Source organism: Phasianus colchicus, chromosome 3, assembly GCF_987193195.1.
Source record: "Phasianus colchicus chromosome 3, bPhaCol1.hap1.1, whole genome shotgun sequence".
NCBI classification, from domain to species: domain Eukaryota; kingdom Metazoa; phylum Chordata; class Aves; order Galliformes; family Phasianidae; genus Phasianus; species Phasianus colchicus.
In genome coordinates, this window is record NC_143438.1 from 94352405 (window position 1) to 94379409 (window position 27005).

Here is a 27005-nt window from a genome sequence, read left to right on the forward strand (position 1 = left end):
GCATCTGTGTGCGCTGTGTGCACACAGGGCCCTGTGTGCGTGCATGTAGCACGTATGTGCTTGTGTGTTCACGCTGGGTTCAGTGTGCATGCAGTCCTTTGGGTTTATGTGCACACGTATGGGCACACCCACACACACGTATGTGCGGACTGCGTATGCGTGTACATACGTTGCACACACGCACATATATGTGTGCAAAGCCTCTACACGCGTGCGGTACGGTGCACACAGCCACACGTGTGCGCGTGCCCTTTGCTCATACGTGTGCACACGCACCCGTAGGACTGTATGCGCATTGCACATGCGTGTCCACTTTGCACATGCAGTGTGCACTTTGTCCCGTGTGCACACACGCGTGTGCGCTGTGCCCATACGTGCACACTGAGCCCTGTGCTCGTGCCTTTGCACACGTGTGTGCGTTGCGTGCGCTGCATCCACACACGTCACCTTGGGGGCCACGCGAACCCTGAGCCCGAAGCCTAAAAAAAGTGGAAACGTAGCAAAAAATCGGGGAGGGGGGGGGGGAAAAAAAAAAATCTCAGCCGCCCATTCAGAACTACAACTCCCATCATCCACCGCGCCGGCGGGCGGCGCGGGGAAGAGGGGCGGGGCTTAACGATAGCCCCGCCCCTCAGCTCTCTCCCCATTGGCTGCGCCCCCGTTGTCGCTGGTGACGGCGGGACGCGGCGGGGCCGCCGGGCTCAGTCAGCGGCGGGCGGTGTGGGGGAGAGGAGGTGGGGGGGAGTTTGTCGCGTTGCGCCGTTTTTTTGGTTTTTTTTTTTTTAAATTATTTATTTTTTCTTTTTTAATTTTTTTTTTTTTTGTTGGGGGGGGGGTGGGAGGAGGAGGCGGCTCGGCTCGATGGGGGTCAAGAGAGGAAAAAGCCCCCCCGGGGCCACCGTGGAGCGGTAGGGCCGGCGGGAAGATGGCGGAGAGGTGAGCGGCGGCACCGGGGGGGGGGCGGGGGGGAGGGGGTGGATTTTGGGGGGGGGGGGGGGCTGTGTGAGGCTTGCTTGAGGTTGGGACCCCCCCCACCCCTCCCCCCTCGTGACCCCCGAGGGTCCCCCCGTGTTACAATTTGGGGGTCTCCCCCCCTTAAAATTTGGGGGACCCCCCCCCCTTAAAATTTGGGTTGTTTTTTTTTTTTTCCCCTCCCTCTTCCCTCCGTTTCCCCCCCCCCCCAATTCCAGAATGCAGGTCTTTATTTATTTATTTATTATTTATTTTACAATCGCATTTGATCACACGATGCCTTTATTTTATTTTTGTTGGGGAGGGGGGGGGTCGTCGTTTCCTCCGTATCTCCGTTTCTTAATCACGTTAATTAAAAAAAAAAAAGGGGGGGGGACACGGGAGGGGGGGGGGGCTGGTGGTGGCGGTGGTTAATTAGTTAATTAACACCTGCTGTGTGCCAACCCCACCCTGTGCCCCCCCACCACCACCCCACCCCATATTGAATGCGGATCTGGGGGGGGGGGGGCGGATCCCAACCCCACCCTGTTGCTCGGGGATGGTGGTTGAATCCCCCCCCCCCCCCCCTCCGTTCCCCACCATTTTTACTGATATGGGGAAGATGAACCCCCTGAACCCCCCCCCCCCCAGTTTTACATGGGGAAGTTGGACACCCCCCCCCCCCCCCCATACTTTGCTCTCTATGGGGGATTTTATCCCATTTTTAGGGGTTATGGGGGGGCGTTGGTTGCCTGTCCCCCCCCCCTGCTTTGCTGTATGTGGGGTTATGGGGGGGGGTTGGTTGCCTGCCCCCCCCCCTGCTTTGCTGTATTATGGGGAGGTTTGGAGCTCAATTTTTAGGGGTTTTGGGGGTGTTTTCACCCCTTCCCCCCCCCCATCGGTGTCTATACGGTGTTTTTTGGGGGGGGGGGGGTGGATGCCCCCTCCCTGCTCTCTCTGGCAGGTCTGGGGGTGGTGGGGTGGTTGGAGCCCATTTTTAGGAGCTTGGGGGGGGGGGGGGGGGTGCTGGATGCCCCCCTCCCACTGTTCCCTATGGGGGTTATGAGTGGGGGGTGGTTTTTGAGGGGGGGGGGGGCAGAGCGAGGGGGTGCATCCCAGCCTTATTGCTCTATAAGGAGTATTCTGGGGATGGATTCCCCCCCCCTCTCCCCCATAGGGAGTGTGGTGGGGGGGGGAGGGTTTGCATCCACCCCCCTCATAATCCCACCTCATAAAGGTGGGATCCAACCTGCCCCCCCCCCCCCTTCCCCAGATGGAGCATTTTGCTACAGCAGTTATAGGGGGGTTGGATCCCCCCCCCCCCCCCCCCCCGTGTTCCTATAGTGCTTCTGTGGGGGGGGAGCTCCATGTGGAGGTGATGAGGGCTGGACAACCCCTCCTTGCTCTCTATGGGGTCTGGTTTTCCTCCCCCCCCCATCTTCCTATAGGGTTTCAAGGGCCTTGGATCTCCCTTTATCTCCCTATAGGGCTCTTGGGGGGTGGGGGGGGGGGGGGCAGGGGTAAGGGAGGTGGTGGAGGGAATGGATTCCTGCTTCCTATAGTGGTTGGGGGGGGGGGGACGTGGCTGGGGGGGGCTGGGTCCTCCCTGGTTCCCTATAGAGGTTTAAAGGGGATGGGGGGGGGGCTCTTGCTATGGGGGTTGTGGGGTTTGCTGCTTCACCTTGTGGGGGAGTTATGGGGTCTGGACACCCCATCCATCTCCCTGTGAATGTTCTGGGGGGGGGGGGCACATCCCCTCCATATATAAATTTTAGGGTCATTCCCCCCCCACCCCACACCTCTCCCCATTCCCCTTCCAGCCCAGCACTCCGCTGCAAGGTGTGGCTGTTTGGAAAGGGGGGAAGGGGGGGGGGGGGGGCACAGCAGGGTGGGGATTTTTTGGGGGGGGGGGGGGACAAATGGCTGTTTTTTGGGGGGGGTGGTCTGCACTGGGGGGGGGGTTGGGGGGGAGATGGAGGTGATGATCTTTTAATCATCACATGCGGCAAATGGGAGCCGTTGGATTCGTTCCCCTCCTCCCTTCCACTCGTGGCATCGTGAAGCTGCGGGTCGATTATTATTATCGTTGTTATTAATTAATGCGTTTTTTTTTTAAATTTTTTATTTTTTCATGCTTTTTTTTTTTTTTTTTTTTTCTCCCTTTCCCCAACTGCAGTTTTTTTAAACCCAACCCTCGGGTGACCTCTACGGATAAAACCCGCAGCTGCTGCTCGCGCGCCGCCACACCTGGCACACGCAGCTGGGTGGGGAAAAATAATTAAAAAAATGTAAAAAAATTTAAAAAAAATGGGGGGGGGGAGGGAAAGGAGGGGGGAGGAATGATGAAAGCAGCAAAATTTGGGAGGTTGGGGGGTACCCGAGAGCAGCAGGTGAGTGGGGCAGGGCTGCAGGCGCCCCTGGTTGGGCAGCGCCGCGGCTGCCGCCTCTTTATTTTTGCCCATTCTCATCCTCTCAGTTCTTCTTTTTGCACGGTTTCATCCTCTTTTCACTTTTTTTTTTTTTTTTTTTTTTGCCTATTTTCGTCCCCTTTTTGCCCATTTCTGTCTTCTTTATCACTTCCTTGGCACGTTTTCATACCTTTTTTTCCCCATTTCCGCCCTCTCGATCCCCTTTTATTTTTTTCCCATTTTCATTCTCTAAGTCCCACTTTCTTGCCCATTTTTGTCCTCTTCATCACTACTTTTGCCTATTTTCATCCCCTTTTTGCCCATTTCTGTCCTCTTTATCACTTCTTTGGCACGTTTTCATACCTTTTTCCCCCATTTCCACCCTCTCGATCCCCCCCTTTTTTTCTTTCCCCATTTTCATTCTCTAAGTCCCATTTTCTTGCCTATTTTTGTCCTCTTTATCACTATTTTTGCCTATTTTCATCCCCTTTTTGCCCATTTTCACCCTCTATATCTTTTTCTCCCTTTTTCTTATCTCTTTTTGCACGTTTTCTTCCCCCCTCATCCCTTTTGTTGCCCATTTTTTATCCCATCTATTTTTTTCTTCTTCTTTTCTCTCTCTCCTTTTTTTTTTTTGCCCATTTTCATTCCTTCTGCATCACTCAGGAGATGCCCAGCACCATTTCCCCCCCTCCCCTCTGATCCAAAGCATTTTGGGGACTTGTAGACCCCCAACCATTGACATCAGCACTGATTTCTCAGCCCTGTGCTCACTTGATGCCATTCCCTGTCCCAAATTTGGATTAATCCCGCGTTGCGCTCCGTGCTCACGGCTGCATTTCTGTGATCTGTCGGTACTGTTGCGTGGCTGTGATTCCTGGATGGCTTTGGGGTCATTTGGGGGGAGTTCTATCCATTTTTTGCTGCTGTGCCATTGGCCACTGGGCAGTTCCTGCCATAACGGTGACGTTGGGTGAAATTTTGGCTCTTTAGGAACAGGAACCGAAATGTGAAACATTCACTAACCAACCTGGCAGAGCAAAAGCAGTGATGTGGAGCGGGTTGTGCTGACCAAGAAGTGCCTTTTTAATTCTGATTTCAAAGCATTTCTCTTCTTTCTCAGCAGTATTGAGCGTTGTGGAGCTGTGACTGCAGGGCTGTTGGGTGTAGGTTGTGGCAGTGATCTTGGAGCAGGGCTGTAGCCCACAAGGGGTGGGAAAAGTGTCCCTATCCACCTACGACTTACAGAGATAGGGTGTATAGTTGGTTCCCAGTAATTTTGTTCTTAAAAAATAATAATTGTATGGATATGTGGATGCTTATCTTTGAGGAAACAGGAAGGCAACAACCGCGTGCGCGCGGATGCTGTTGGACATCACAGCTCTGGTCTGTGTGTTGTCCAAAGCAATGTGCATTGGCTTTGGGCACCTGGTAGGATGGATCCCTGCCCATGTTGGGGGTGGATGGTCTGTGAGGTCCCTCCCCCATCCCAAATCTCTCTGGTTGCACCAAGTGCAGCTGCTCCACGCACCTGGGGAACACGGTGCAGCTCTGGTGCGTGTGGTTGGCTTGAGTGCCTGCAGAGCTGCTCTTCTACCTCTTTGATATTCAAAAGGGGTGACACGTGGGACAGCCCCCACAGTCTGCTTGTGCACAGCTCTGTCTTCTGAGCCTTTGCGATCTGCCTTATTATTGCCTGGGTTTGTGGCATCTCCGAGCCAACCCTTGGTTGCAGCTCTGGGGCTCCAAATGCAGGATAAAGGGAAATCCAGGCTGTCTTGGGAGCTCCTGATGGACTGAGGTTTGCTGTGAAACCCTGGAGGAAATGGCAGAGCTTCGGTTGCTGAAATATTTCAGCTTAGACTGAATGAAAGCATTGATGGGCAATGTGGCCCGATGGCCAGAGTGCCCTGTGGAGGTGCCTTGGAGCTCTGACACAAGGAGGTGTTGTGAAATGCTGCTGGGAATTGGGCAGGGGTTCTGAGAAGGGGCTGTCTCAGCCTTGTGAGGAGCTATGTTGGAGCTGAATCCATTGATTTGGGTCTGAAGTTGACCTGTTTGGGTCCCAGACAGGTCCCAGCATCCTCAGGAGAACAGCTGGCCGATCAGTGCCCTCAACCAGGCTCATTTGACCATTCCAAGGACGTTGCCCCATCTTGGTGCATCCCATATCAGCTGAACTGTCCATTCCCATCCCAAATCTCTCTCTGTGTAGGCTGGGGAGGTTCCAGGTCAGGTTTTCATAGGGGAGTTTGTATGTAAGCTATAATTTAGAGGGCAGATTCTGCATTTTGGAGGAGGGAGCTGGGTTTGGCCTGGCTTCTTGTTCAAGGCTCCAACCATCTCAACATTCTCCCTCTTGGTGGGATGAAGACCAAAGAGTTGTACTGTTTTGCTCCACATCTGAGAGATGACAGCTTGTGAAGTTCTCATCTGGTTACTCGTGAACACACACGATGTAAAACAGACAAACGAGAACTCATTTAAGTGTCTAAATGGAACCCCCACGATCCAAAGTGAGGCCACAGAATATGTAATGAGTCTCAAGGCTGATTCTGGGGGTAGAACTGATGTGTGAGCCATGGGGCTGTGGATTCCTTGGGGTTGGCTCTGCAGAATGAGGATAAACCAGGACTTGTGGGGCTTGGCCATCGCCAACTCATGCACTTTAAGGGCACGTACGTAAACCTGTTTACCCCATGCAGTAATTATCCATGAGAACTTCACTTTGGCTGCTGGTTAAGATTATCACAAGTGCAATGTTTTCTTTGCAGCATGTTTAAAAAGGAATTTCTTGTCCCCGTCTCCAGCAGCCGTGTTCTCCCTCTTGCATTTTTGCTTCAGTGATCATTCCCTTACATGCTCTAGATAGCGCATTGAGCCTGGATCTTCCCTCTTCTTCCTCTGTGTCCTCAGAAACATTTCTGCTGTCATTCTCCTCCTTCTTCCACTCTCCACTGAATCCAGGCCGCCTATTTTTAATTCCAGTTACCAAGAAGTGAATGGGGGATAAATGCTCTCCAGGTACACGGGGGAGCAGTGAAGCCAAGGCTGTGCGCTTGGGATTGGTTCTTATTCCTCCCAACCCAACGCTGTCCCTTTGGAGGTGGCTGTATTCCTCCCAGGAACCCCCAGAGCTGGATTTCTCCCTTTCCCACCTCCAGGAAGGAGCAGTCCTGCTGCACTGTGCTGTTACTGTGGAGGTGCTGTGTTGCTCAAAATGGGCTCGATAGCGGTGCCGCATCGTAACCCAGAGGTGTGATGTACAGAGCGCAATTCCTGCAGTGGACGATGTGGCTTTTTTTGGTTGTTGGTGACCATCTCATAAAACTCACAGCAAACAAGGCCTGAAATAGGCTGTCAGAAGGAGAAGGGTTGGCTTCTTGTATCTTATGAATACTGACTCTGGGAAGTTTTGTTCCTGAGTTGAGTGTTGGTTGAGAGTTGCTTTGATTGGGAGCTGTCCAAATTGGGTCCCTGTCTTGAGCCCATCACAGAGGGCAACGAACCCATTTTTTGGGGGGGACAGAGGAGAGCAAGGGGCTCAGCAGCACCTGGATGTGAACGTGTCACAGAAGGAAGGATGCTGGGGGCTCTCTGCAGCCCCTATGGAACGTGAAGCCATCGCATCCGTTTGTGCTATCTGCGCTCCCGGCAGATGCACGCGGCTCCCGGCCTGCCTCTTCCCGAGGTGCTGACATTTCTCTCTCTGCCTCGTTGCATTTTTATTGATCTCCTTTCCCTGCTCCACTCTCTGCTTGAATGTAAATGACTTCCACGGGCGACGTGTTTGGAAATCCAAGCTTTTTTGCCAACGAGGAATGTTACTTACTCGGTGAATCAGAGCTGTAGGATTATGATTGTATCGATCTTACCGCCGCCCTTTTTGAAGGCCTGAGAGCACTTTGCACACAGTTAGGAGAGATCATGGCAAGAGGCAAAAAAAAAAAAAAAAGTGCAATTGCTTATCGACTGCAGTTTCCATGATAGAGGACAGACAGACGGACAGCGGGGCGCGTTGGGGTGAGCGGTAGAATTTAGGTTAGCGGAGTCAACCTGCTGTTTGTCTGGGACGTTTGGACACACAACCTCTTCTGAAATGTAAATCCTTTAGAGATTATAAATGATCTCCAAAACAGCTTGGACCCATGGTAGACCTGTAAAATGGGTCAGGTTGGAAGAGACCTTATAGCCCATCCCATTCTAACCCCATGGGCAGGGACGTCTCCCATCGATCGCATCACCCATGGACCCCTCCATCCTGGCTGTGAGCACCTCCAGGGATGGGGCATCTGTTTTTCTGTTCCAGTGCTTCACCACCCTCTGAGTACAGAGTTTCCTCCTCCAATCCAGCCTAAATATCCCCTCTTTTAGTTTAAAACTCAGCTTGTGTTGAGGGACGCATCCCAATCCAGCTGAGCAGCCTCCAAGCATGTGCACATGCAGCTTTGTGGGATCTGAGGCTGTATCATCAGTTTTATTAGTAATTAAGCTGCCTCTTAAGCGCTCGCTGAACCCTGCTATGAAGGTGGTTTCTGGATGCTGGTGGGTTCTGCTACCTAAGCTGATTTGCCTTTAATCTGATGCATGCATCTGTGAATCCACGTCCTCTCAAAGGTGGGGGCAGCAGTATTTCTGTGGAGTCTCCTCCACGTGCTCAGGGCTCAAGAGTAAAAATAATAAAAAGGAAAACAAAGCAAACACTTATTCTGGCAGCACCCAATGTGGTTGGGAAGACTTAGGAAAAGCATGAAGTCATTGCATGGGGAGGAGCAGCCGGAGGGATCTGCGTGCACCCACAGCAGCCTCTTGGTGAAGTGGTTTTCTCCCATTTTCCTCCCCAAAACCAGCAGGATTTGGGTAAAGTCAGCACAGAGGAGGCTGCGTGCTGGGCGCTGATTCCCTGCTTTGCATCTGCTTGGCTGAGCACGACCTCTGTTTCGGCGTGACCTCTGTCTGCTACTTGCTGCTCAGCTTTGTGAGTCGGGATCACGTTTCAGCCCTCGCTCCCCATGGCAGCCCGTGCTGCTCCAGGGATTGCAAGCTTTATTTTAGAAATTTGGAGTTTTTTGTTTTTTTCTTCCAATTTTACTTTTCAGAACCAAGGTCTGGGTGAGCACATCTCAGTGCTCGCCCTTCAGGCAGTGCTTCCTTGACCTTGCAGTGTTTCCTCAAAGCTCTTCCCTAAAATTCTTTCCCTCTTATGTGAAGCTTGCTCTGGGGGATGGGGACAGTCACATCTAGCATCCCGAGCTGCATCCAAAATTGAAATTAGAGCACTGGGATCGATGGAGCGCAGGGCTGTGGGATGTAGGCTCTGCAGAGCTCCAGTTTGGGTTCATCGTGTGGTCGGGATGCTCACAGTTGGGGTCAGTCCATGGTGGCAGTGCTCCCGTTTGGGTGGGAATCTCCAGTTTGGAGTTGCTGCGTGTCAGTCAAGGTCTTATTTGGTGGGAAGCTCCCAGCTGGGGCTTGCTGTGTGGTGGGAGACTCCCATTCTGGGTTCCTCGGTGGAGAGGCTCCCAGTTTGGGGTTTGTAGTGCTGTGGGGACTTTCCCAGTTGGGGTTCGTTGTGTGTCAGTCAAGCTGTCGTTTGGTGGGAGGCTCCCAGGTGAGATCTGTTGCATGGTGGGGAGCTCCCATTTTGAGCTTATTGTGTGGTGCTTAAGCTCCCAGTCTGGGGCTTGTTGCTTGACAGGGATGCTCCCATTTAGTGGAAGGCTCCCAGTCTGGGTCCATTACACGGTGGGAAGCTCCCATTTTGGGTTCCATGGCAGAGCTGCTCCCAGTTTGGGGCTCGTTGTGTGACAGGGATGCTCCCATTTGGTGGAAGGCTCCCTGTTTGGGTTCATTTCATGGTGGGAAGATCCCATTTTGGGCCCATAGCTGGGGTTGGGGTCTGACACCAACATGGGGTCCCTTGGGTGGGCAGTTTGAGGACCCGTGCAGTTTTCAGCAGGCACTCGTACAGGAGCATGGCTTGGTAAAATTGGCAATAGGGTTCCGAAAGCAGAAAGGAAACAAAGAGCTTCCTCTGCATTTCAGTCAAAATAATTTCCATTGCTCCCCAGCGTTTCCAATCCGTGCTTTCACCTTCTGTGCCGTTGAAGCTGTCAGAGCTCCCAGCAGCTCTGCTGTAAAGCTGTAAGGAGAAATTGCAAATGAACACATCAGCGAGGCTCCCGTTTAGAAGCCCTTTCTTTTCCCTTCCTCGTTGTGCATCTCTCACATCTCCGCCGTGTCACCTTGAGTCATCTGCGCGGTGCGGTGGGTCAGATGTGGTGAAGGTGGAACGTGTGTTCCAGAATACCCCAATACAAAACAAAAAGTGATTTGCAGAACAACTCGGTGCGTTTTCTGCCATCGGATTGATTTATTTTTTTTTAGTAGGGAGCTCTCTAGGTTTTTTTGTTCGAGGTAAGAAATGTGCCTGTGACTTCAAAGGAGGGCCTCTGCAGTCATTATTTTTTCTGTCAAAGTGGAGCTTGCCGAAGCAACACGCCTTCCTCCTGCAGCTGGAAGGAGAAGGAGGAGCAGGAACAGGTCCTGCAAGAGCATGCAAGGAGTGTGGTGATTAAACCACTGGACTGAGACAGCACAGTGCCTGTCCTCATCAAAATCTGAGCATTCCAGGAACCCAACAGCTTGGTGGCTGGAGCTTGTTTTCCTAAGAGCAAATGAGTTCTTGGCAAATCTGTACATCTCTGCATCAGTTCTGCTCTGTATCGCCACTGTGGGTTGTCTTTCAAGTTGAGGCAAGGTAATCAGTGATGCAGGATGTGAGAGTGATGGCCTCAAGTTGTGCTAAGGGAGGCTCAGGTTGGATGTTAGGAAACATTTCTTTTCTGAAAGAGCTCTGGAACAGGATGCCCAGGGAGGTGGTGGAGTCATCATCCCCAGGGGCATTCAAGGACTACGAAGATATGGCACTGAGGGATGTGGTTGGTGGGATGGGTTGGGACTGGGCTTGGTGATCTTGAGGTCTTCTCTAACTTTAATGACTCTATGGTTCTATTTAGGGACCTGGTGGGATGGGTTGGGGTTGAACTTGGGGATGTTGGAGATCTTCTCCGACCTTAATGATTCTGTGATTCTAAGGTTCCCACCTAAAGCAGCTCTCCAGTCATCTTAGTTTCAACGAGAGGTTCATCCCCACGCCCCCATCTTGTCAGCTGTGGAGGTGATGCTCCAACCTGCAGCCTCATCCCAGCCCTCAGTGGAAACCAAGCTCGGCGTGCAGGAGGAACAGGTCAGGCAGCACGGCCCTCTGTTGTCTGATGCTTCAGATCTGATCCAGATTTGTGAGCCACAGGTTAAACAGATTTCGTGTGGCTCTAACCATTTGAATCCTGAGGTTGCTAGTTTAGCAATGGAAAGAATATAAAAATCTGTAGAGAGACTTTGAGCACAGGAATGATGCAGCTAAAAACAAATTTGCAGATAACATCATGTATATTTCCCCCCCTGTGGAGTGCAAATATCTGTAAGACTTTTAACTAAGGGAGCAAGCAATCTTGTTGGGTTGTGATTTTTTTTCTTGATAGGATTTCCTCCATCTCAAGCAAGTCTGCAAGTATCCTGAGGGTCCCTCCTTGAGTGGAGGTTGGTCCAGATGGACGTGGAGGAGCCTCCAACCTCCACTGAGATGGTTGAGTGTAGACCTTTGGCTTCACATCCCCGTGGCAGGAACGCAGCTGTCACATCGCTGCTTTCATCTCAGCTCCACTCATTCATCTCAACATTACGTGGCTGCTGGGATCCTGCCTAGCAGCAGAAGCTTTTTTTAACAAAATGCTGTCGTAGCTCTGGAGTATTTTTTTTTTTCCCCTACGATTTTTTCATCATATTGACAACTCAAAATGCTGACCTGCAGCTCTCCATCTGGGCCCAAGACTTCTCCCGACATGACAAGAGGTTCCTTGGGTGCCTTCAGCTCAAGGATTTCACCCTGAAATGTAGAATGTTTGGGGCACTATTTGTAGAATATTTGTTGAGCTCAGTCTGCACTGACTGCTTTACAAATCGGGATCAAATAGCTTTTAGCCTGAGGCATGTAAGGTTAGGAGTTGTCTGGCAATCCGTGGGTTGAAATTACTGAGAGAGGTATCAGTAGCTCGTTAAGGTAGCTGGTAGGTCCTTATGCACTGGTGTGTTTGCATGGCTGTGGCATACAGCTGGCTCTGGTTGCAGTGGATTCATAGAATCTTTGGGGTTGGAGAAGACCTCCACAATCATCAAGTCCAACGGTTGACCCATCCCCACCATGCCCACTCCTAGGATTGCAGAATTTCTAAGGTTGGAAAATGAAATCATCAAGTCTAACGGTTGACCCATCCCCACCGTGCCCACCAAACCATTGTTATATTGTTGTAGTGTTGCTGAAACCCTAAAAAACAGAACTGCAGGAGACCACATCCTGAAATCCAATGCTCAGATCTGAATGGAAGGAGGTCAAGGAGCTGAATGAGGATCCTCTGTGCCAAGGTGGAGCGAAGGGTTCGCGGCCCACCACATTTCTTTTTCTGTGTTGGGGATGCATGAACTTAAATGCCTTTGAGGTGAACATCTTCTAATGGTTTCAGTATATTTAATATCACTAAGCATCCATTATTTTGCCCATTCCCTAAGTGATATATCTTAATCCTACAGTTTGCTGGAATCTAATTGCTGTGGTCTTCTGCGAGCATGGGCTCTCAGAGGATCTTTGGCCCGGAGCTACCAGAGCGTGGCTGCCTCCTGTTTTCTGAAGGCTGTGCTTATGGGAGCAAGGGACGGATCCAGGAGGCTGTGGGTCTGTGATGGGACACCAGTTAGCAGCTGTAGTGCAGTTATGGACAAAATAACTCAGTTGTAACACAGTTACGGGCAAAATAACGTAGTCCAGAGCATTCAAAAGCAAATTCATGGTGTTCCATACTGTTGAGTGCCCCACACATCACAGTGGGAACCTTCTTGCCATGGAGGTGAGCAGTTGGGTGCTGCGAGGCAAGACCCAATTAACTACAGATCAATAGCAATCAGTTAAAAACAGTGCAATGGACCTGGGTAACAGCATTCTAAGGCCTTTTTTCTTCTTTTTTTTTTTTTTTTTTTAATTTTTTGATGCCACCTCTGACTTTGCTTATGGCTATACGAAACCTTAAGGCTATTTTGACTTGAGCTACATCCTCTCTGAATGGCCCATCTGCTTCAGGGTCACTTTGTCATCTTTTCCTTCTAACGTATTCCTGGGAGGTGTTTAGATGGAGAATAGAAAGGCACAAATGCCCACAAGGGCTACAAAAAGTACAGGAGTCAGTGAGCAGAATCATTAAGGTTGGAGGAGACCTCCAAGATCCCCAAGTCCAACCTCAACCCATCCTCACCATGTCCCTAAATAGGATCACTAAGGTTGGAGAAGACTTCAAGACAATTGAATCCAACCCCATCCCATCCCTGCTGTGTCCCTGATCCATGTCTTCAAGTACCACATCTCTACAACCCTTGACCACCTCCAGGGGCACTGGCTCCACCACCTCCCTGGGTAGATTGTTTCAGTGCCTGAGCACTCATTTGGAGAAATTTTTCCTAACATCCAACCTGGCACAACTTGAGGCCGTTCTGTAAGGGTAAGGAGTGAGCAATAAATGGCTGAAACCCTACTACAAATTCATGGGCACTAAGTTGAGGTAGGAGTTATGGTGTCAAGAAGGCATACCGTGTAGAAACATGAGGGAAGGCAGCATGGCTGCAGTGTTAATAGAGAGGGACGTAAACTAGCAAGAAGAAAAATGGATGTGAAGGGGAGAGAGGATGCTCCAGGCTACGTGTCAGGTCGGTGTGTGGGGAGAGGGCCGTGGAGGGGTGTTGACAGTGATGAGGAGTGAAGGGAGTGCAGGCTCAGGGAGTTCAGTGGGGTTACAATGGATGTGGGCAGCACGTCGGTGCGTGATCGGCATTTGCTTTTAATGAAAGTCATTTGGGTACAGCAGTGGAAACAGAGAACTCAGAACCTGGCATAGGGAGAATTATCATCTCATCCTTGGTTGGTGTTTTTTTGGGGTTTTTTTTTTTTTTTTTTTAAGTCATTCTTGTCCTGGAAAGCCATGCAGTTTGGAACGCCTCCAAGGCGTTGGGTCAGGCAGTGCAGAAATGTGTGAGTTTAAGAGTTGCTGCCCTGGAGATTTGCTGCAGGATGGAGGCTGGATTGGAGCAGTGCGCAGCACTGTCTGATTTATTCCTCTTTTTTGGCCTTGACTAAAGCGTTTGCAAGGATGAGCGAGGAGGGGGAGAAATATAAGAGCTGTGATTGCAAAGGGAATTTTTTTGAAGGTTAAGTGTCTGTGTTGCTTTAGAAGAGCCATCGGACCGTTGCTTAAGCAAGATGAATCAAACCCGAGCAGACAAAGCAGAGCTCGTCAGCGTTGGGCTCTGCTTGGTGCCTTGCTGGAGATTCCGATCGATATCAGCAGGTAAAACAAAGCTCCCAATGTTTCCATTCGCCGCTTTCTTCCTTATCCCGTTCTCCTGAAAGTGACGTGGTGCCTTTCAGAGAGAGCTGCGGAGATGCTCAGAGTATTTTTGGCTGAGGAGGATAATGAGGTCTTAATGCAGCGATCCATTGATGCAGGAAATGAAAAGATAGGAAGAACTTGAGTTAAAAATCCAAGCGTGGCAGCACACAGGTGCAGGAACGCCGACATGGAGGCTCTCTTCCACCTTCTCCCAGCCCTCCTTTGGTTCTGGGGCTGGGTGGCACAATGGAGGGCCACTCACATGAGAGAAGAGGGGGAGAGGACTCTGTGAAGCCTCTATTGAAGCATACAGAAATAAAAGAAAGCACTGTACCTCAGTGCTTTGAAACATCTTTGTATGCTTTCGAGAGCCCAAAGTTTAGAAATTTTAATAGATTTCCAATGAGGGGAAAGACGTGCTCAGGAGTGTCCAGGTGACTGTGCCAACTATTCATCTCCTGGAGATGAATACAGATGTTGTTAAATGTAGACTCTTCCAACTTGGCCTTCCAAGTTTTGTGTGATTCAATTAATGCCTCCGCTCTGAGATTAATGTTCACGAATCTTTTCTCTGTTTAAAAAGGATACGCTTCCAACTACTCTGTTTGGAGCAGATTTTGATGCCCAACTCCAGAACTCTCACGTCAGAGGAGGGAGAAGGAAGAATAATTGAAAATATTGAATATTTCATAAGCCACAGCCCAGGAAAAAATTCTAATGCGGCAGTAATAAGATTTGGGTTTTAGAGCTCGCTATTGATTTGTCATTAAAAGCTGTCATGCTCTGTGTCCATCGCACAAGAAGGGGCAGAAGTAAATGCTTTATAAATAAATTTCTGAGGACACGCAGAATGCGCTTGGAATAATGACTGGACCGCAGCAGCGTCGTGCTTTGGCTGCTAACGATGTGTGAATTTTATTTTTACTTCAAGTCACTGTAAGACTTAATTTTTCACGTTGTGAGCCCAAATAGACAAATGGGGAAGAGCCAGGGTCTCTTCTGGGCCTCTACTTTGGGCTGCAGCTGAGCGGTGCCCTACCTGCGCCCCACTTGGGAGCCCAGCCTGGTGTATAAGGGAGCGAGCAAGTTTTAGTCGTTGCCTTCCAGAGTGACAGCAGGCTCCTTCCAGCTGCCAGCAGTTCGTGTCTGGGGAGGCTGATGGAGCTGAGTGGGCGCGTTGGGCACAGCCACGGCCGATACTGCCTGTGGTGGAGGTGTTGCTCAGGGCTGTCTCGATGGCACGCTTGACTTGTGTTCAACGTTTGTGGTGATTTGTGCTCCTTGCTTGATGTTTGTTGCCTCAGCCAGCTGCAACAGTCGTTTCTCGAGGTTGGAGGTGGAACCATTAAGGTTGGCAAAGACCCCGAAGATCACTGAGTCCATCCGTCCATCAAGCTGTGATTGGTCTGCTGGGGATTTGCCTTTGGGCTTTTTGATGCGCTGTCCAGCAAGCTCAGCCTGAGCTGCTTCTCCAATTTCCTAGAATCACTGGATTGTATTTGAATAATTGTTGGCAACCAGCCTGCGGCGGTGGGGCTGGAACTGGAAGGTTTTCAAGGTCCCTTCTTTGATTCTGTGCTTTGCACGCTCTTTGGCACAAGTATTGTGCCAATTTCATATTGGGCTTGTGGCATCTCACTTGTGATGGTGCTGAGGATTTGTGCCAGGGCAAAAGATAATGGCCTCAAGTTGCGCCAGGGATGTTTAGGTTAAGAATGGTGAGGCGTTGGCACAGGCTGCCCAGGGAGGTGGTGGAGTCACCATCCACGGAGGTGTTCAGGAACTGTGCAGATGTGGTCGGTGGGCATGGTGGGGTGGGCTGAGGTTGGGCTTGGCGATCTTGGAGATCTTTTCCAACCTTAATGGAATTTCAGATGAAATGCTGTTTTCTTCTTTCTGGGCACATCTGTGGTGTTAAGCAGTGGGCATGGATCAAGCTCCCAAGGGCAGTGGGCACAGCCCTGAGTTCAAGGAGTGTTGAAACACTGCTCCCAGGGTTTGGGTTTTGAGTGCTCCTGTGTGGGACCAGGAGTTGGACTCCATGGTCCTCGTTGAATCTCCTCCAACTTGATTGTGTCAACGTTTTCCCAAAAGGAAAGTCTCATCCCTCGACATGCAGCATCCCCAAAGCCAAAACGACTCCTCATCAATCCGCTTTGATTGTGCACAGCACTGAAGCGCAGCTCTCCCTTGAGATGTTGCTGCTTCTGTTCCTGGCTCCTTACCAGATTTAGGTTCTTTGGGCGCGTAACCCTACAGCCGAGCTCTCTCCCTTCTGCAGATGTTCACCTCCTGCTGCTGGCACTGAGAACAAGTTGTGCTTAGCATCTGATCAGGCCGTGGCTGCTGCTTGGCGGAGGGCAGATAACGAGATTTACTGCAAACCGAGCGCTCAGTTTAACTCGTAGTCCTATTTGCAGTGATCTGCTCATCCAGGTGTCTTAAAATAAGTCGGTGAAGGGGCAGAGGATCTCATCTGCAGGTGGAACAAGGCTAGAATGCAAACAGCGCAGCGCTGTGGCTTTGCGACTGTATCATGACTTCAAAGGAGTTTTGCTGGATTTTTTCCAGAGGAGCCCTTCAGATCTACAGAGTTATTCCCTTTCCCTTTGATTGTTGGCTGACAGCACTGATTTTTTTTTATTTTATTGTTTTACTGAGCAGCTCGTTCTCTGATTGCCTCCGCGTTAGATCAACTTTCTCACCAGGGTGTCAGAACCAAAGCCTTGGCATAGCCATCATGAGCTGACTGCAGGTTTCTCTGCGTGCGTTCCTATAAACTTGCCTTTCTCTGTGATGTGTCCCAGGTTCAGACTGTGCAAATCCTCTGCTTCTGCTGGTGGATGTTTCCTCTTTCTGCCGCACTGCATGCAGAGAGCACGCGGGTATCGAGTTGCAAGCGCTGAGACAGGCCAAGCAAGTTCTGAAGGCAGCGTCTCATTCATTCCTGCACAGCTGTGCTCCCTCCAGCTCCAGACAGCGTCCTGATCCGGTCCCATATCCTGCAAAGCAACGAGCTTACCATCAGATGCCTCTAAGTGGTGTCTCGGTGCTGATTTGGGTAACTTTCCTGCACGATGCTTTTGCTCCGGGGCTCCGATTAGTGAGCAAATTGCAGCTCTGCAGTGTGCAGAACTGTGCCTTATCGTGCTGCCTTGCTTGGGTTCAGGGCACTGCCTTGGCTTTGTAATTGAAAATCCCTTCGTTTCCTCTGCCCCATTTTTCCCAGCATTGCAGGGAGGACATGGGTAGAAGAGAAAATCTCTCTCTCCCACGGGGACAGAAGTCTGATTTGCTCACGTCAAGCATCTCTCTATAATCAAACCTTCCTGGCTCTTTGTTCTGCTGCTTATTACGGGAAGGGGATGCTGCTGGGAATTACTGAGGACTCATACAAAGAGCGGGGAAGGTCTGAATGGGAAGGCAGCAGGGTTTGGTAGCGGCTTGTTCTTTCTCCCTGCACATAACGTGGGAGTGGAGACGTGGGTCACTTGTCAGTCCTACGTAGCAAAAATGGAGCCTAATTGCCAGCCATCGTTGGCCGTGCTCCACCAAAATTGCTGTAGCAGGTAACAATTTTCTATACTTTCATTCCAGAATGACAGTGTAGAAAGTGAATCATTCTTGTCATGCTAATTTCCCAGGTTTTGTAGCCCGCGTGACTGCTTCTCCCCAGCTTTGTTCTCCTCCAGAGCAGCAGAGCTTGGCTGTCTGCGTCTTTCAGCCTTTGTTTCAGGGCAACAGCATTTGAGAATGCCTGAGAAATTGGAGCAGGAATGACTCCACCGTAGTGTCAACCTGTTGGCTTCAGGGAGGGACTTCTAAAATGGAGTGGAGGCGGAGGAAATGGGGTGTAGAGCAGGAATCTGGACATTGGTTTTGCTGTGGGGGAGCTCATAGCTGCATAGAGTGCTGAAAATCTTTAAAATTTGAAGTCTTTGGTAATATCTAAAATCTTTAATATCTCTGTGATTTTGTAATGGATCTTTATGAGACCAGAGGCGTTCCATCCTCTGGATCAACCCATTCTTCTCCAAAGAGCCAACTTGACACTGGTGGTTCTAGCTTCCATTTCCGATCCGTTGGTCCAACTTCATTGCTCTGATAAGCTTAAAATGGTGTCATAGCCTAGCTTAAAAATCTGCTTTGAGTCCTCCAGGCTCAATCTATTTAAATATTCCTCTTGCAAAATGCAGCTCCTGGCCGGACTGGTGCTGCAGGTATGTCAATGACTGTTGGCTGCCCCACAGCACCCTCCTGGCTGTCTCTAGCTAACCACAAATCCCAAGGCTTTGAGTCAGTTCCTCCTCTCTGCTGGCTCCAAGTCCTCCTCCCCCCATACCTCCTCTTGGCTTGGCTTCCCTACTTGCCAGCACAGCAATCATTACCTGCTCTGGCACCGAAAAAATAGCGATTAATCACAGCGACAGCTTTGCAGCGTCTTCCGGGGCACCTGTTATTAAGTGGTACAAGGCTGCCTTGCTGGAACCAGAGCTGCGTTTGCAGGTTAGAACTCCCTTTCTTTCTGTCCACGCAGTCTCTTATTAACCTGAGCTTTGCCATTTTCATGCTGTTGCCTTGTGTGTGTCTTAACTCTGGATCCTGGCCAGCATGTTCCTGTGGATGTGATCTGGATGTGTTTGTTGGGATGCCTTCGTGCTACGACCAAAAGCTTGGCGGAGAGGAGTGCAGTGATAACACAAGGGGAATGGCTGTAAAGTAAAAGAGGGGAAATTTGGGTTAGATGTGAGAAAGGAATTTGTCACGCTGAGGGTGGTGAGGCCCTGGCACAGAGCTGTGCTTGCTGCATCCCTGGAGTTGCTCCAGGCCTTGTTGGATGGGGCTCTGAGCACTGTCAATGGGAGATACCTCTGCCCATGGGGTTGGGACTGGGTGGGTCTTCCACTCACACCTTCCCATGATTCTGTGGCAGCTCTCAAAAGGTTCTTCAGATCAAGTCCACATTCTCCTTTGGTGCGAAGAGCCTGGCAGATTGCTAATGCCAAGCATTCTCCTTTGGTGTCCGCTTTGCTTGGAGGTTTTGCATGTGGTTCTCTCCCTCCATCACCTTCCACCAGGTCCACTGCTGACACTGGCTTGCTTGCCTGTGGTGCTGTGGACTTTCTTCTTGAACGTCAGCAGCCCCCTAACAAACCAACCACCCTCTGCACTCATGGGTATGTTTATTTCCCTAGAGAGTTGGCTCAGCCATTAGCAATCCCACCAGTGATTGAGTTTTTCTTCACTTGTTCCCATTGCTGGGCTGCATCTCCCCAAAGGCTGCGCTCTGCTGCATTTCCTTCTCTCCTCGTCTTGCCCTTGATGGGTTGAAAACACAACATTCCTTTCAACTCACGCTTGCAGAAGAGCTCCCATTGCCTCTTTGTGCCTCTGTTTCTCACTTCTGTTTTGTTTCTGCTGTCTTGCTTCTTAGCACCTTTGTCTTCTTCCTTCTCAGCTTAAGTAAGAGCCGCTCAGCTGCCTCCTTTCCTCGGAGGAGAGACTCAGGGCACTGGTAGAAACAAACAAACCAAAAAAAAAGAAGAAGCAAAAACAGACAACAAACCAACCAACCAACCCACTGAAATAAAAGAAAATCCCTCCTGGCTGCTTTTCTGCAGCTCTCCCAGATACTCTTGGACGGCTTCTCGCCCTGTGCCCAAGTTGTTTTTCCTCCTCTTCTCTGTTTTTTGTTGTTGTTGTTGTTGAGCTGTTTTTTTTTTGGGGGGGGGGGGAGGGGCTCAGTGCTGAGCTCCTGCTCTGTGCACACATTTTGCTGGTTGTTTTTGGTTTGTTTTTTTTTTCTCCTCTTCCTCCCACCCCCGTTGTTCTCTCTGCTTCTGTTCTTTCCGTATCCTGTAGGGAAAAGATGTTTTCGTGCTTCAGAACCTCGTGGAGCCTTTAATACGGGGCACACACGAGCTTCTTTCCATCTTCTTTGTGCTGCTGGTGCCCTGTTGTGTCTTTCAGGTGAGAGATCACTGCTAGCTGCTGATCCCTGGGAAAAACTGTTCATTTCTGCCAGTTGTAGGGCAAGCTGTTCGACTGACATGAGCTGACAGGAAGGTCCTGGGTGTGGGGTTTGGAAAAACGGAGAGAAAACATGAAAAGAACGTCCTCAGATCTTCAGTGGATCCTCAGCAAGATATTCCTAGGTTGTGTTAAATGTGATAAAATCCTGATGGAATCCTGGAGATGTAACATGGACACGGTGCGGAGCCTTCAGTGGTGATGTTTCGGGGGTCCCTGTTGTTGCGCATCCTGATGGCTTCCAAATCTCATAAAATCTGAATTTTTCCTTGTTTTTCTCTGCTGTTGCATCCACTGTCTCTTTCTGTTGACCCTGTATTCAGAGGTTGTTGCTGAGTATTTAGTAGACAATTGCAGACAACTCCTATCCGTAGCCATCAACTGCATTTGTCTCACAGCAAGGCACTGCTTGCATCCCTCCCAGGAGGAGTTTGCCCTTGGAGAGATGTTTTGAGGAGCAGGTTGGAGCAGACTTGTGTAACTCAGCTCCCCGTAATAGTGGGATGTGAGGTTTTATTATGGGGAAGGGATGGCTCCATGCAATGAGATGGGAATGGAGTGGCAGCCAACGGTCTGGGAACTGAACTGAGCAGGATGAGGTAGAAGGAGGTGGTTTGATGTGGTAGGAAACAAATAGTGGTTGGTGTGGGGCTGCTTGCAGATCTGGAGATTGGAAGAATTTAAACCAGGTTCTTGCACTGCGTTTGAGATGAATTGTCAGTTTGGTATGTTGGTGGACAGCGTTGTTTTGTCCTGATGATGATCCCAGTGTCATTTTTTTGGGAGTCTCCAGTGCAACTGGGAGGAGAGGAATCACAGAATCATGAAGCCGTGGAATGTTTGGATTGGGAGGACTTTAAAGATCACGAAACTGTGGAATTGGGTTGGGTTGTTGGGTTAGGAGGGACCTTAAAGATTATGGAATCAAGGAATGCGCTGGGTTGGAAGAGACCTTAAAGATGCACAACCATGGAATATTTGGGTTGGACCTCAAAGCCTATCCAATTCCAACCCCATGGGAAGGAACAGCTCCCATTGACCAAAGTACCCAAACCCCATCCAGCCTGGCCTTGAGCCCCTCCAGGGATGGAGCACGCACAGCTTCTCTGAGCAACCTATTCTAGTGCTTCACCACCCTCATGGTTAAGAATTTCCTACTGACACCTGACCTAAATTTCCCCTCATTTAGCTTAAAACCATTCCCCATGTCCTATCGCTGTCAGAGTGCATAAAAAGTCCATCTCAATCTTTTTACCTAAGCCCAATCATTCTGACACAATGCAGGAGGTAACCTTGGGCGTTGCTGGGGGCCACACGTGGGGAGGTGACATCCCTCAATGACAGCTGCAGCAGAGCTTGGAGCAAAGCCTGCTTTGTGATCCTGGTGCACAGGTACGTTAGAAAGTTAATAATGAATGCAAAGGAGCGTTCTGGCTACTGGCAATTAAGCACTGCTAACGATGACATTCCTCATTGCCTCCCTCGTGATTGCAGAGGGACTCTCCCGGTGCAGCCTTCTCGTGCCGCAGCCATTTCACGAGCATCTTCCAACACAGTTTTGCAGCAGTAAAAAAATAAAAAATTAAATGCATTTCTTAAGGAGACAGATTGCTGCCTTCATCTGTCTCCTTGATTAGCTGCCAGGGCTGCGTGTGTTACAGTAACTCCATTCTTTTTCTTTTCAGCGCGTTCCTCCCGTGTCTCACTATCTGTTATTGAAATCCCATTCTGCTGAGGGATTTTGGGGCATCTAGAAAGCCATGCTGGCTCAACCTGTGAGAATCTTGGAGTGCTCAGGCTCAAAGGTGACCTGCAAAGCAAGCTACGCTGCGATGCTCTTCACCAAAATCCAAATTTTCGGTGTCTTTTTCAGAGGTTTCTAAGCAACCCCCTGCAATCTTGTTTGTTTGGGCTTGGCACAGCCCCAGCATCCTGTCTCCTTGGGTTGCCACCAGCTTTAGGAAGCTGCCTGCTGCTTTGGCGTGGAAGGAGTTGTCTTCGCAGTGCAAGTTTTCAAGTGCTTAAAGCTAATGTGGTCATTTGGCATACTGCTTGCCCTTCCTTCCTTCTAGCCTGTTGCAGATTGGAAAAATCTCTTCTCTGAAAGTGTGGTCAGGCATTGGCACAGGCTGCCCAGGGAGGTAGTGGAGTCACTGTCCCCGAAAGTGCAAAGGAAATGTGGAGATGTGGCACTTGGGGACGTGGGTAGTGGGCATGGTGGGACAGTTTGGGGTTGGACTTGGGGGTCTTGAGGGTCTTTTCCAACCCTAATGATTCTGTGAGTGGACGTGGGGGGGTGGGGTTGACAGTTGGACTTGATCTTGGAGGTCTTTTCCAACCTTGATGGTTTTGTGATTCTGAGGTGGAAGAGCAAAACTCGTGGGCTGGGTGGCATATTGTTGGCTGCTGCTTTTGGGATTAATTACTTCTAAAAGTGATGTTGTTTCACTGGCTTTCCTACTATTACATGGAGACTGAATACATCTCAAACTGCACATAATAATATCTTACTTCACATGTGCATAGCTTCTTGGAAAGGTGACCCAGTCTGGCTGTGAAGTTGGGCAATGTTGGTTTTCCACCTGTAGGCAGGGGCCGTAGGGATTCATCTGCCATTCAGAACGACCTCTTGTGTAATACTGAAAATGAAATGAAAAGAGAATTTATGCTATTGAGAGCACATACTGAAGTCTTCCACTGGTTCTCAGCTCTGTTTCTTGAGCAATCTTTGTAAGTCCCCACAACCAAGCTCTGCCATGACCTGAGTGTGCCCAGCAAAGTGGAGGAACCCCATCAGATATCCTAAATCTTGATGATGTTAAACTGTTTCTAGCGAATGTCCTCATCCTGGCATGTGAGCTAACTCTTAATATGCCCTGGCCCCTGCCGAGGGCAGCATGCTTTCTAGCTAATGTGGAAGGTAATGATTTCTTGGCTTGGACAAACAAGTGTATGGTTGTAAGCCTGGGGCAAGAGGTCTCGGCGGCCTCAGCCTTTCTTGTATTGGTAGAGGTGGCCCTGGATGGAAGGAAGGTTGTTCAGCTCTCCTAATGCAATGCCAATACGTTACTGGAGATAATTAAAATTGCTCTTCAGCTATCTGTAATCATCCGTCACGTTCATTTGCTGCGGAGTCACAAGTTGCAGGGGTCTGGTAGGGCGAGGACCTACAGAGCTGGTTCAGGTTGATCCTGCTGGAAGCAGTGCAGGAAGGTGGCAGTGGTATATGGGAGCAGTCCTCTTCCTTCCCCCATTTACTGACCATGGGAAATGAGACTTAGAATGCAGCAAAGTCTCTTCTGACGGTACTGAATCATAGAATCATGGAATATCCCAGTTTGGAAGGGATCCTTTTGATCCTACACCGATGGAAAGAACCCTCTTTGTGCCCTCTTTGTCAGGCGCAGAGCCAAATCTAGCATCTATTTTTATTAAATAGAATTAGCGGGCTAATGCCCTAATTAAGCAAGGTTTACAATAATCTCTGCTCTCAGTCAGTGGAGCCGCAGCGTCCCTCCTGCTGGACTGATCCCTTCTCCCCTCCCTTTTTCAGGAGGTTTTGTAACAGGGCTTTTGCAATGCCGCTTTGTGAAGCGCTTCTGTCTCCTTCTGACTAAGGGTTCGCTCACAGCCCGTCCCTCCCAGGGGGGAGATGAGGAAAAGGGCCGGTGCAGTCTGGTTCCGTCATCTTCTGTTGACTTCGACATTAATATATCTTAAGGATTTTGTTTTGTCTTTTCTGGGACATGAAATTCATGAATGCAAACTTTAACATTTCGACTGCTCTCCTACGCTTTCTCGGCACAAACCGCACGAGTGGGTTTGCTGCCCTTGCCAACCTTTGGGGATGAATATCGCCTTTATGGTGCTGCCTTTCATCCCTGTGACGTGTGTCCCTCAGCTTAACCACTGCTGGACAACAAAATGGTGTTGTGAAGGCCGGAACCAAAGATGGGTGGCTCAGTGGGAGGATCAACTCTTCAGTGCTGAGCTTCGGTGGGAGCCCAGCCTCTACAAAATAAACTTGAGAACAGTTGCTTTGGAGGCATCAGAAATATGAGTCTGCTCTTATAAGGCAACTTTAATTCTTCATAAACATAGGAACGTCTCATTTGTCAGAGATTCAGTCTTGCTTAGAGGAATTTATATCTCCGTAATAATAATAAAAATAGTCCAACACATTTTGGACAGAAGGACAAGTTCTATGGCGAGCGTTGCAGGAGGAGCTGAGCAATGAGATGGCGGCGAACACGTTGTCCCAGGCATGTGAAGAAAGGAAGGAGACTTGAGCTAAAACGATGAGCGTGAATCACTTGGGGCTCTGTCCTTTGTGAGTAATGCTGTGAATCTGTGGCTCCTGCAAGAATGCTCTCCCAACCCACCCGTGCCATACTGAGCGGCTGTAGAGCCGCGTCTCCGAGCTGTGCCTCCAGTTGGGTGAGCTGAAGTGTTGACGTCCTCGGGTGCTTGCTAAAAATACGAGCACGCTTCCCCATGTGCAGTATTAGCACAGTTCAGCTCTTGTCTCTGGCATGGCAGTTCTGCGAGGAGCCAAGCGGGCACACGTGTTTGAGAAAAGGATTTCTCATCCACAAGCTGTCGTGGTTCCGTGACCCTCTGTGCTGGGGGGAAGCTCTGCAGGTTGCAGATTTCCTTCGTGGTCACCTACATGGGTGGGGATGAGGATTATTTTTATTTTTATTGCTCCGTGCAGAATACCCAATGGAATAAAGTTATTGAGACCTCAGGGAAAAGGAGCTGTAAGCCATAATACTGCGAGTTCACCTGTTTTGAAAGACACCTTAAACCAAAATAATTATTTTGGTTGTTCCTCTTGTGCAAGCAGAGCATGTAAGCTGAGACTGGGGACTCTGACCTGAGCTGGCACAGCTCTGCATGCACTTACAGCCAACTCAGTCTGAAAATTCTCCTCTTTGCTCGGTAGTTGGCATGCGAGTGGCTTTTCCTTCTATCTTTCTCGTCTAGCAGTGTTGGGCTGAAGGGATGCTGCAGCACCAAATGGCCCTGGGCGTCTTGCAGGGCCGGTGATGGAAGGATGAATGGGCTGTGAGTGCAACACAGTTGGACTTGGGCTCCAGTATTCATCGTTTGAACTGAAGTGGGTGGGAAGGAGGAGACGGAAGGCACTCCTGGGATGTTTGATTCCTTGTGTTCCAGCTGTTAGATGCAGAAGGTTAAGTGGAGATCAGAAGCAAATAGGGGTCTTTGGCGGAGGCAGCCGTGCTCCATGAGAGCCTTTTGACACTCTGGGAGGCACTGAAGGAAGGCTGAAATTTGCAGCTCAAATGTGAGCTGCGATCTCGCTTGATTGAGCATTTACAATGCATCTCGAGCAAAATGAGAGCTTTGAAATCTCCTGGAGGAGAGGAACGAAGGCAGTAGAGCCGGAGGGCGCGGAAACAGCAATTTGTGAGCCCCCGAGGCATTGCCTCACCCCATCAGAATGGTTCCACGAGGGAACAAGAGGGCCATTGTGGGATGAGTGCTCAGCCAGATGTTTCCAGCGACCTCGACAATGGCCCTTTTCATTTCCTGTGTCTGAAATCAGATTGGTATCACTCTGAAATGAGGGAGGCGGGCAGTGGAGGCTGCAGCCCTGAGTAAGGAGACTGTTAGGTGCAGTGAATGCACCAAACAAGAGCAAGGGTGGTGGTGGAGGCTGCGTTGGATCAGGAAGAGGGAATAAATACCCCAGATCTTTCCAAAGTGCATGGCAGGGGCTAGCAGGAAGGCCAGCTAGCTCTAACTTCACTTATCCTTGCCAGCTTTGGGGAAAACGCGACGCGGGTTGGATTCCTGAGACCCCTAAATGCCAGGATTCGTCTCAAATGTTTGGTATGTACCAAGTCTAGCCTTGAATTAACATAGTGCAACTCCATGAGTTTGTTCCAGCTTTTGGATTTTCGTAGCCTGTTCCATTTCTTATTTTTTTCTCCAAATTTGGTTGTTTTCTGCCTGTTTAAGAGGGTGCTGCGTTACAGAGGTTTGTTCCCTCCCATAGACCAACCCCAGTCACCTGGAAGATCACCTGTGAAAGCTGTAGGGCTACTTTGAAGCTGAATGTGTTGGTTGTGAAGCCACGTTATCCCCATCATTGCTCATCAATGGGGAAACCAGTGGAAGGTGCTCTCACAGCGTTTGGGGAGGACTCACCTTTTTGGGTGGGTGAAGTTTTCAGGCTCTTCTGGTGCAACTGGTTTGGACCTGATGAGCTCCAAAGGTCCCATCCAACCTAAATCATTCCGTGACCTTACCTGCTCTGTGTTCTGGGAAGTGCCTGGTGCACCTTGCCCTCTGGTTAATGAGCTACCTGAAGACCCTTCTAGGAAGGTGCAGGAGAATGACTGAGGGGGTGTAGAGGTCCTGAAAAGCCTGCAGCTCTTCGACTTATGGAAAAGTTGGGTATTGGTGTGGGGAGGAATATGATGTTGAAGGATATATTTGGATGCTCAGATTGCTACCTTTTACTTCTTGCTCTTGTTTCTTGCTTCTTGATTTAATGGTTTTCAGAACAGATTGCAAGCCAGAAGGATGGTTGGGTTGAGTTGGGTTGGGTTGGGTTGGGAAGGCATTCAGGTAAGGGTTGGATTGGGTTGGGTTGGTAAGGCTCCTATGGGTACTGATGTACCTGAGAACTGTGCTACTGCTTCTGTATGCAGAGGTGTTCAGAGGATCCATTTCTTATGCTAAACTTTCTTATTGGGGAATGAAACAGCATTTTGGGGGGATTTCTTCCATTCTTTGCCTTTCCTAGGCAGGTCATAAATGTATCAGCTGAAGGTATTTAAGATTATCTTCGTGTGTATCTGGTGCCACCTTGTCCTCCAGTGGTTCCTGTTGAGTAGCCTGCAGACCAGATCTAAGAACCATAGCATGTCCCAAGTTGGAAAGGACCATAAGGATCATCAGGTCCGTCTCCTAAGCAGAGAGATGAGCTCTGCAGCATCCTGCATTGAGCTGGCTTCACACCTTCCCTTATAGGATGGTGCTGGGCGTCTGCTGCGGAGGAAATGGGAGTGCAACCGTGTGAAATTCCCCTTTAAATGGAGAAGTAATACCCTTCATCGTGCTCTCGGGGAACTGCTGTATGATTTCCTATGGC

General features: G+C 49.9%; 1 protein-coding gene across 2 annotated transcripts in view; it reads left to right on the top strand.

Moving 5' to 3' along the window:
- Positions 1 to 837: 837 nt before the first annotated feature.
- ARHGAP39 (Rho GTPase activating protein 39) overlaps positions 838 to 27005 on the top strand; it is an 84018-nt gene continuing 57850 nt past the window's right edge. For both annotated transcript variants that reach the window (XM_090138172.1, XM_090138173.1), the window contains exon 1: positions 838 to 936. In XM_090138172.1, coding sequence (XP_089994298.1) covers positions 926 to 936 — 11 coding nt within the window. In that variant the 5' untranslated portion in view covers positions 838 to 925. The remainder of the gene's footprint in view (positions 937 to 27005) is intronic.